Raw genomic sequence first — 11,254 nt, 5'->3', positions numbered from 1 at the left:
CTCGGCCAGTGCGGACTGACTGCATGTGCTTCCTGATCCGTGTAAGGAGAAGGGGTCGCAGTGAAGCTGCTGCTGCTGCAGGACCCTCAGGACACTCCAGGTGTCTGTCTGTGCCGCTTCCCTGCCTCCGACACAGCCTTGCGAAAAGCTGGAACCTCCCCAGTGAGCCAGGGCTGCTGGTAAATAATGGAAAGCGTCCTGGTGAGCACTTCCACCAGCTCCCTCAGTGCCCTTGCGTGGATCCCATCTGGCTCACAGACCTGCGTGCAGCAGGTCACTGACCATTTCCCTTTGGATCATGGGGGCTTCATACTGCTCCCCCTCCATCTTCCAGCTCACAGGGCTGTGTACCCTGAGAACAACTGGTGGTACTATTACAGACTGAGGCAAAGGCGGCATAAAGAACCTCAGCCTTTTTACCCTTGGTCGCTATGTTTTCCACCACACCCAATATAGGACGGAGCTTGTCCTTAGCCCTCCTTTCGTTGTTGGTGTATTTATAGAAATCATTTTTTATGGCAGTGGCCAGATTAAGTTCTAGTTGGGCTCTGGCCCTTTCAATGTTCTCCCTGCATCATTCCACAATTACAAGTCCTTGTTGTTTCCAAGTTGCCCCTTCTTCCAGAGGTCAGAAACTTCCCTTTCTTCTCCAAGTTCCAGCTCAAGCTCTCTGTTCAAGCAGGCTGGGTCTTCTTCCCTGCAGGCTCATCTTTTGGCACATGGAGATGCCCTACTCCTGCGCCTTGTGCCTAAAGATTTACTTCTTGAAGAATATCAATGTTCCCCGATTCCTTTGCTCTTCAGGACTGCCTCCCAAGTGAGTCTGTTGCTAAGCATATGCTAATCAAGGAAAAAATGGCATTTCAGATCATAGAAACTCAGAGACCCGTGTTATCATGAAATATGAGTCTCTAAGTCATCTGACCTTGTCTGCTGGAAATTGGCAGAATCCCTAAAAAATGAAGAGGGAGAGTAGTTTACTTGACATCAAGAAGGCTTATTCTTTCATCTCTTGTGCATGCCATCTACAGAGTATTAATGTTCACAAGAGGCTGAAAGTTATGAATCAAGTTTGGTATATATTTTTCTTCATCTGTTATCTGCAAAGTATCCAACTGCCTTGTCTGAGTTTTTCCATTCAGCACCTTCAGGAGACTAACTTGAGTAGAAAGGAAATGTGACTTAAAGGCCAGACAGGAGAAAAAAAGTAAGTAAGCAAGCTGGTTTTTATGCTTTTCTGTGATGTCTCAGAGTATTTTCAGAAGCCAAGGACTTCAGGGAAAGACGTCTCAGACAGAGGCACCATGGAGGAGAGGGGAACTGTCTGACTCATACTCCTTTCTAGGCATCTAAAGCACTAAAAAAATCTACGTACTAAACCAGGTTAATTTCCAAAGATGCAGCAGTGGTTCTGCCCTCCATGGTTTAGAAAACCACAGTTACACTCCCAACAGACCAATCCAAATGCTGCTAAAAGAGTTTATTAAAGACCATACTAACAGTTCTCATAACAATGGCACGTACAATGATTCAAAATCATGACAAATAGCGTGGAGTTTTGAAGAGCATTATAACACACCATGGACAAGAAAAAAGCAGATGTGCTGTCTCAGAACTCTACAAGCAGGCCCATGAAATACAGGAGTCACATCATACAGCTACACAAGTGTCAGAGAAAATAGAAAGGAAAAAGAAAGTCATTCAATATGCAGTCCTTGATTTATTGACAGTATTACAGTACTTTATGGGCAAGGACTGGCTTGTCCCAGCTGCACTTTCCAGAGCACAAGGGCAGCTGGAAAAGCAAAAATATCCCCAATAAAAACCCTCCAACAAACATGCCTCAGGTGCAACCACCACTCCAGACCTTCCTGCTAACAAATTTTCAGTCAGAAATTCTGACCTCCCTGCAATTACTTTGCTGAGGACACTGTTTTGTTTTTTAAGAAAACAAAAGCAGGATGCTTCTTTAAGACAGTGCAAAAATATTTCAGTGGGATTGTCAATGGTATTATAAGATTATTGACAATCAGCATGGATCAACCACAGCATGGCAAACAGCATCTCCAAGATCAGAAGCAAATGGACGTGCTGCCCCTTGACCAGCACTCCAGACTGAGGGCTTGCAGAGGGGAAGTTCCTCTCTCCCAAGCAAGCCATCATTTCTGGGTTCATAGTGAGGAATGGTCTTAGCTACTCCAGGGTAATAAAATGCTACAGAAAGCCTGCAATATTAAATTATCCAATCCTCTGTCAAACACTAACAAAAGAATATTGAAGTGGAAAAAGCACATAGCAGCCATGTGGCTCTAACTCTACAATTCTAACGCTGATCCCTTCCCGACCATGTTGGTCACGGCAGCCCGAGCATGCCTCACGGAGCTGAGCAGCTTACAGCACCCCCACGGCTATCAGGCACTCCCAGCAGCATGTGGGGATTTGTATTCTCTGAGACACACCAGCTAATTACAACTGCAGCCTTCTCCTGCTGCGCTGCCTTTGTAGCTTTTGGCTATGAGATCTCAGGCCCCACTCCAGGCTTGTGGCCTCCTCCTGCCCGCGCTCACAGCAGCACATCCGTGGACATACACTCGTTCGGTGTGCATCTTCAGAGCCATCAGCAACCTCTTCTTTAAGCAGATGTTGAGGTGTCTGTATATCACGTTGGCATAATCTGTGTCAGAAGATCCCCAGGCAGCTCCACAGTACATGAATTCTATGAGAGATAACTGTGCTTTGTCAACCCCCTTCCAAATCATCTCCTTCCAATTTCCACACAGTTGTTTGCATCGTAGTGTGATTACGGAGAACCTTTTTAATGCCTGCCAAATTCAGAGGATAAAATCACAGTGCTGCATATCAACAAAACCCAGCAATTCCAGCCTCCAATATAAAATAATTTATATACACAAAGCAGAATTTACATGTTAAATAAGAAGAGATTGTCTCATTCTCTACAGTGCCTTACCCAGCTACTAAAAAATAAATAATTCACATCAGATTGATGGATTTGTTTCCTATACAGCACAGGTGCGCTATCAGAGCTGACAAAGACAACATGAAAAAAACCTTTTGCAGTTAATAAAAGAATTGTTGAACACTTGCACATATTGGCACAAGGCAGAAGAGGAAAGGGAACGTTACACAGCTCAGCTCAGGTGCCTTCCTCTGTGGAGCGGGACTCAGATTTCAGCTTCACAAACTCCTTGGCAACTTCATCATTGGTTCTCTGAGAGAGAATCCTCAGGATTGTGAGTCCAGTCTCATCCATGTGAATCCTGCGCCCGAGGGGGCACCAGCAAGCACAGCTTCCTTTGTCTGCTATGTCTCTGAGCTGCATCACTGCTATCCCCAGAACCCGGTCCTCCCGGGCAAAGCAGTAATCCTTCACACAAACTTGGAGCTCATAGGCATCAGGGCCATCTTCATTCCCCAGGATGCTGAAAAACACAAGTTCACTTACAGTGTCTGGACTGCAAAAACAAAGGTACCAGCAGCTGACTGGAGGGCTCTGATAAGTCACAGAAAACTCCTTTCTACAGAAAACCCTGGTCAGAAATAGAGAAGTAAAATCTGCAGCATGTGGGCATTTTTGCTGATTTATAGCAGATAAAAAAAAAACCCTGGTTACTGAAGAAGAAAAAACAAGCAACCCCTTTCAAGCTGCCTTTGCAACTTGTGTGTGTGTTAAACTGTGAAATGAGAGGAGCGGGAAACACTAAAGCCATGCTAATAGATTTTCAACTCAGATGACTTTAAACATTTCTGCTTCTGCTAAGGGTGGCTTCATTTCAGAATTACTATTTTAATTAGATGAAGTCTTTATTAAAGGTTCAGGACCTTCCATTAATGTGAAAGCTAATAAAAATAAATTCCCAACCTTTGAGATGTTTCTAAAATTAAAAGAATAAAAGGAACAAAATCTCTTCACTTAGAGGAAGCCTGCCCTTCCTCAGAGAACGAAACAATTATATGAACACTCCCTTGTCTCCCTTCTCCCCGAGATGTTTACAGCCTTTTGTTGGTCAGTTCTCCTCATCTCATTCTTATATATACAGCTGAGAGAGATCAAGCCTGCAGGTCCCCCTGTTAAGCCTCCCAAGAAGGAATATATCCTTGTAATAATGAAAGAAAATGAAATAAGAGATCAATATTCAATCTCAGAAACACAGCAATTTTAGCAGTGCAGCTTGCTACCAATTCCAAGGGCTGTATCCTTGGAAACGAGTTCCAAAAGCATGTCCCACAGGTCAAGTTGGGATAAAAACACACATTAAGATTAAGAAATAAATAAAAATGAACTTTTAGCCTCAACTCTACCAATAAAAAATACCAAGTTCATTAAAATGACAGAGCACAGGGAAATGTGTTCATAGGACACACAGAGCATTTCAGAAGGTAGCCAAAGGACACTGCTGGTATAGAACAAACCACTGTGTCCCACCCACAGCAAAAACTTCCATAATCTAGTTTTTCTGCCAAGACACCAAAGACAGGACCAAGTTACTGGTACAAGTACTCCTCTTGGCCCTGAGCAGGCTGGCTGGGGACACTGGAATCTGAGGACACACCCTCTGCATCTGCACTTGCCATGCCAGATCCTCAGGATCTTTTTCACACTTACAAATGAAAGGTTTCATTGTATTTTGGAGCCCAGTTGTTGCTCTTTGACTTGGTTGTGAACTTCCTCTTCTTGTCACTCTGGTGGGGCCCAATCATGGTGATTTCAACAAATGGACGGAACATGCCAGATGTCTGCCACTTCAGGTCATTGGCTGCCACAACTGGAAAAGAGAGTCACAACCTGGTTTACAGTAAATACTCATTTGTACTTGTTGCTCTGGACATCCTTCAGCTCTGCCCTGCTTTGAATTTCTTGTTTCTAACTCAAAACATGACAGTGTCACAACACACATGGGCAGGACTTTTTTGAAATACAAGGATATGCTTTTTCTATCTAGTTTTAAGTTCTGTGAAAGGAATTTCATGTTTGGGACAATATGAAACTTCTGCCATACAGATTGTCAAGCAATTAGCCCAAGAAAACAGGCATTTCTGCAGCTCCAGGCAGGCTGCCCTGACAGTTCCATGCTTACATCACCATTATGTGTGGGTAAGAAAAAAAAGGGGGCATTTTGGAGGCCAAATAATAAGGTCTCTGTTGAAAAGGAAAATGGGACTGCAGGTAAGACAAACAAAGCCCATGAGCTGTGGGTGGTTCCAGGATCCAGAATTATTACCTTTTAATTCTCATTCTATCTCAAGTCACTGCAGGGAACAGACTGAAGCAGAGGAAGTAGCTCTGGAAATGAGTTTTTGCACTTCAGTGTAGATTTAACCAGAAGAGAGGCCTGAAGAACTGTTTATATAAGTCTTCAGAGGAAATTGAAGTAGTTAAGTATGCTGTATTCAAGCAAAGGAGATGAAGGAGGAAAAGGAACCCTGGGATGAATCACTGCTTTGGTTATTTCCACAGTGGCTCTTCAGGGACCAGCGTAGCCTTCAGGATGGGGGAGAGAAGCCTCTGAACTCTGACTGGCTCTGTGATCTCTGGCTGTACACTGAGCAGTTTCACAAGATCAGCCTGCCCCGTTCTCTGCAGCACAGACTAAACTGTGGCGCCTAGCGAGAGACATCATCTGATTTTTGTTTACTTGCATACATCACTGCCAATAAACAACCTGGCTGTGCACTGCCATGTCACTGGCTGGACAAGCTCATTTGCTGTTTCTCCACATGTCCCTGGTGTGAAACAGAGAAAACAATTCTGGCCTGAGATCCCACAAGCTACCACAGAAATATCCTGACCCCCAGCTGGATATTTGCCCTGGCGAGCCTAAGCAGCAGCATGTGCTCTGCCATACCTTTCACCGTGACCTTGTGCTCCCCAGTTCCTGGGTGGGTGTACAGGTCGATCTGGATGGACACTTCTCCCACGGGATCATCCACACCAGAGCCTGTTGGACGAAAATGGACACGTGGATTACTGATCATTGGTGCAAGTCTTTATGCCTCAGGAAGACAATGCAGTGTTTTCACAGCACACCTCCCAGAGCCAGCTGTTCAGTCAGCACAAAGAATGTCATGGTAGTGCAAGATAACATCAGGCTCACATGCCCAAGACACATAAACCCTTCTTCCACTCCACCGAAGACTGCATCCTATTGAGAACACCAGGGAAGATTTTTAAAGAATTTAAAAGACCTAGCGCTCAAGAGTGGACCTTCACAGGGAGCAAGGATTTTTCAGAAGTTCCTGCGAAGCTACTGTGTATACATGCAGGCATTCCAGCGGTGGGTACTGGCATTGCTGTCTGCTCAGGGAAAAAGGGAAGACAAAAATAGGTAACAAGAAAAGAAAAAGGAGGAGAGGACATCACACAACAGAGGAAATACAGGGAAAAAAATTATAGATATTAGCTATTTGCACAGAGCCATAGTGCAGTCTCACCCTCCAAGAAACTTCCTGCATGTTGTACATCACCTAAAAGTTGTCATCCTGATTGTTTATCTGCTTCCGTTTGGAGGATGATGAGAACCCCTTCTTTGTTGTGCAGCAAAAATGATGAGAGAAAAGCCCTCACAATTTGCATACTTATTTCCCTCTATCAATTAGCTGAGGAGAAAACAAGACGTAGCTTCAGAAGGAAAAGATAACATACTCATAAAAGAGGGAGATCTCATAAAACTTACAACTAATATATTATGATTTTTTCGATTTTTAAACTTTTAATCATAATTATCATCATGTAATATGTGGAAATGACATTTTTCTGGGTAATAAAATTAAGATATCATGTAAATTACAGAAAATGACTGCTCTGCAAAATGAAAATAAAGTTTCAATAAGAGAGTGAGATTGATTTGACTTTCTCTTTGATAACCTGATAACCGCCTGACCTCAGTTCGACAATTAGCAACGCTGTTGTTATTGAGGTACCTAGAGGGTAATTGAGTACCTATGAATAGCAGTTATTTTTGTCAGATTTGAGGGTAAGATACATTACTAAGTGAAAAACCGGTCTGTTTGAAATTCTAGATAAAGAGATTGAAGGATATCATTACACATTTTGATTAGACTGATCTTGTTAGACTGACCCAACAAGTCAACTTTCACAGGAATGGTCTGCAAGCAGCAAAAACACTAATTTAAAAACCAAGAAGTTGAGTGCCAACCTGTGCAATTCTGAGGAAAATTACATGCCACAGAACTGTAGGCAGTGAAAGCCACATTAATATACCAGTAAAACTATCTGAGCAACCAAAACAGAACCTTAAACTATTACCTCAGGGTAGGTTCTCATTCTTGACCTGAGTACATTAAACAATCTTTGGGCTGTAACAAATATGTTAATGTACAAATATATTGAATGCACTGTTTCCTCCCCACTAAGAAGGGCAATACTGATTTTTTTTTCCCTGTATATAAGCACAGAGCTTTAGAATTGGTAGGCTTAATTACTGACCTGATCAATCTGATGGTGTGAGCCTGTCACTTACACTGTTGGCATTTTCCACAAGAACAGGCTGAACTACCAACAGTATATAATGGCCACATCCACAGAAACAACAGCTACCAAACATTCGAGTCTTTATCAATCCTTAGTGTAACTAGCAGGTTATAAAGGAGATCCTGATGCCTCAGAAAAATGAGAGCAGAATCATCCAATTACCTTTGAAGAAGACAAAACTCATATTACAGTTTTTCCTACCTTCGTTCTTCTCTTTTCACATAAAAATCTTGTTCTGTGAACTGAAATTTTCAGCGACAAAATACTACTCTGAAGATGGCGAACAAAAAATATTCTGAGCATGTACAACTGTGTGCATACACATACTTACACATTTAGTGACAAGCAGATTTAATTCTTGACATGAAACCTCATTGGTATTGCAATGCTGAAAGGTGAAACTGCAGAACTGAGCTTGTGCAATGGGTTGTAAATGTGTTTCACCTCAGATAATAAAAAGACTTTGGACAGCAAAAAAGAGATAAAACACCGGAAGACTTAATACTTAGGGGTCTCCTGGGCATCCACACCTCTAGATAACCCCCCTTCAAGCCAGATGGTTCAAGCTTGGCCATAACCGTGAGTGCATATCCAACATTCCCATGTATTACAGTAGCTCGTCTCAGCAGATCACACGCATGCAAGCCCAGGACTTCAAACACACACCCCACAGAAAAGGGTAGGGGAACAAGTCTGTATCAACTCCCAAAACCAGTCCATTTTCAAGACAGCTTTAACATCCCATGAATAAATCTCAAGCTTGGGAACAGGCTCTCAGGCAAGGTACAGACTTCTTAACCACACAACCTGTGGGATGCAAGCATTTGGTGGAAGTTCACTTCTACAAGGGAACAATAGGGAACAGAACTCTGGAAAAGGTTTCTGAGCATGGGCAGGATGACTTCAAAAGCAAGGCAGTTGGGTAATGTTGTTATGGTAACAACATTAATCTTGAACATACCCTTATCAGGAAGAATGTCCTCATTAGCGGTAAACCTTATACCTTTCCCATCATGCACTGAGACATGAATTCAAAAGGCAAGAAAGCAAGCAGGATAAAGAGAGAAGAGTATGAATTACAACACAATTAGCAATGTCATTTAAACACAAGGCAAATATTCTAGCTCTCAACAGACAAATCTATTCTCCTAGATATTCTGCACTAGGATTTGGAGAGCAAGGCTGTCTGCAAGTTAGGCACAGTCTGGGTTAAAACAGAACAGAATTTGTGCTGGCATAACTAAACTGCAGCCCTGATCCAAACCTGCAGAGCTAACATTTAGCAGCATAGTGCCATAGAAGCCTACTCAGTAATTAAATGAAAGCAAACCGGAAGTTGCAACCACTGAGCAGAGAAGTAATAGAAGCAAACAGCATTTAAATGATACTGCATGAAGCCATGTCCTCCCATGAGCTCATGGCACTTAGGCAAAGGGAAACCTCAGTCAGGTAGCTCTGGTAAGCAGATGTCAGCTATGAATAGTGGTGCTGTCCCTTCTGTCCCTCCAACCTGTGAGCAGCTCTCTAAACCCATCTACCAGCTGTGGTTAATGAGAAGGGTAAGCAAGTGGTATCCTTCTTTAGCCCCAATCCTGGCAAGGAGACACAGAATCACAGAATATGTAGAGCTCGAAATGACCCACAAGGATCATTGAGCCCAGCTCCTGGCCCTCTACAGGACCATCCTAAGAGTCACACCTTCTACCTGAGATCTTTGTCCAAATGTTTGTTGAACTCAGACAGGCTTGGTGCTGTGACCATTTCCCCGAGGACCCTGTTCCAGTGCCCAACCACTCTCTGGGGAAGAACCTTTCCCTGATACCCAACCTAAACCTCCCCTGACACAACTACAGGCCATTCCCTCAGGTCCTGTCACTGGTCACCTCAGAGAAGAGATCGGAGTCGTGCCTTTCTCAGCGATATCCCAGCACTGATTTTGCAGATATTAGGTGGCATAGCTCAAATCTTTTGTTCCCCAAACAGAGTCCAAAATTCTTAGGCCTACTAATGTACTAGATACTGTTTTGGCCCAGTGGCCTAGCCCGCCCAGTATTTGTTGTCTAAAATGGCTTAAACTGAAGTCACAAACAAATGTCATCAGTCAGCTTTGAGATTTAGTTGATGACCTTGTAACATGTGCACATGATGCCCTAAAGCCAGAGCTTCATTCTTCCTAAGCTTCTTAAAAAATACATAATTACCCATGCACCTACTTCTGTGGCAGCCCTATATATTCCTGCTTCTGAGAGGTAATGGTAATGTTCCATTATCTTTGTGTTTTCTGCCAAACACTTGCCCCCAGTGAAGTTCTACAGTCAAATCATGCATTGCACGAAGCCGCTTTCTCATATCAGCTTTGAATTTGTCAATTTTGGGACTTCAATGGAGCACTTTTCTTTCTCTAATTTTAAGTACTCTTGACTGTAGTACAGACTGCTGCATACTTTCTTGTATCTTAGCTCTGCATGACAGTTTAACAGTATCCACATAAAAAACTAGCTTCAATTAATTCATAGTTTGGATATATAATGGGAAATATGTGCACCGAACAGCAGAGATTGTAAGCAATCAAGTATGTACTCAAGTTCCCCATTAAAACATGGTTTGTGTAAGTCATGGCAACAGCCAGGTTCCTGGAGTCCCTAGTAGACATAGCAGTCTTTGACCTAGGCGGCCACTGGATGTCATCGTTGCTCTGCTGGGACACAGCTATAGGACCATATTTTCAAAGGTACTGATTTTTTATTTAATTTCAGTGTTTTAATGCAGTATGTTTCCACATAAGGAAGACTGGACTGTGCTGCTATAGGCAGGGACCAGAGAGTCATCAGGAAGAGACCAGCAAGGTCATCTAGTCCAATTGTTAATTTTGATGATGCATCATCAAAATCATCCCTAAACTATGTCCCCAAATGCCACATTCACACACCTCTTGTACACTTCTAGAGGTTGTAGACTTCTCCACCACTTCCCTGGGCAACTTATTCCAATGAAAATGAAAAATTCCAATTTTCAATGAAAAATAAAATCTAATATCTAACCTAAACCTTGCCTGGCACAACTTCAGGCCATTTCCTCTCATCCTTTCACTTGAGACATGGAAAAAAGACCAACTTGCACCTCACAATCTCCTTTCAGGTCCCCTCTGAGCCTCCTCTTCTGATGATTCAACCCACCAAAACGAAACCAAACTTTTCTCTTTAGAAAAAAACCCTGTTTTGCTCACAAAATCTCTGAACTCTCTACACTCTAAGGGAAGGCCAGTATCAAGCAGCCTCATTTGTAGACAAAGGAAAAGTATGTGAGCTAGGGAGTGCATTCCCCATGATCCTGGGGCTTGACGTGATGTCATGCTGGGAGAGTTAGTACAGTCTGTGGGGTTGCCAGCTCTCCTAGGCTTGGAAGGATTGAAAGAAAAAGGATCCCATACAAAAAGATTGCAGAAGGACATGCCATGGAATTGCTGCTGGGATGAAGTAGCTTAATGCAAGGCTTTTAACTAAACAGCCTGAAAACACAAAAATACCAGTTTTTGTTTAGACCCAATCCTTAGGAGCATCTGTCTCCTCTTACTGAGAACAGTGATATTCAGTCAGCAAGTGAAGGTCCTTGACTAGAGACCAAATTATTCTACAATAAAATGGAGATGTTCACATGAAAGCAATTAAATTAACCCCTCCAAATTCAATGGAACAGCACCACTAAGCTGAAAGGGTTCTCAAAGAGTCACCAAACAATTTGGTG

General features: G+C 42.9%; 1 protein-coding gene across 3 annotated transcripts in view; it reads right to left on the bottom strand.

Annotated features, from left to right (window-relative positions):
• Nucleotides 1–1,461: 1,461 nt before the first annotated feature.
• The window catches only part of UNC13B (unc-13 homolog B), a 215,302-nt gene continuing 205,509 nt past the window's right edge, over nt 1,462–11,254 (bottom strand). For 2 of the 3 annotated variants that reach the window (XM_066180967.1, XM_066180970.1), the window contains 4 exons: nt 8,472–8,528; nt 5,865–5,957; nt 4,625–4,784; nt 1,462–3,440 (listed from right to left, as the gene is read on the bottom strand). In XM_066180967.1, coding sequence (XP_066037064.1) covers nt 3,155–3,440; nt 4,625–4,784; nt 5,865–5,957; nt 8,472–8,528 — 596 coding nt within the window. In that variant the 3' untranslated portion in view covers nt 1,462–3,154. The remainder of the gene's footprint in view (nt 3,441–4,624; nt 4,785–5,864; nt 5,958–8,471; nt 8,529–11,254) is intronic. The other variant, XM_066180969.1, reaches the window with a different exon arrangement.

The sequence above is a fragment of the Chamaea fasciata genome, unplaced genomic scaffold (assembly GCF_029207755.1).
Source record: "Chamaea fasciata isolate MVZ Bird 193981 ecotype frontalis unplaced genomic scaffold, bChaFas1.0.hap1 SCAF_4, whole genome shotgun sequence".
Classification (NCBI taxonomy): domain Eukaryota; kingdom Metazoa; phylum Chordata; class Aves; order Passeriformes; family Sylviidae; genus Chamaea; species Chamaea fasciata.
The sequence above is the reverse complement of the archived record's forward strand: the minus strand, read 5'-3'. Positions and strand labels throughout refer to the sequence as shown.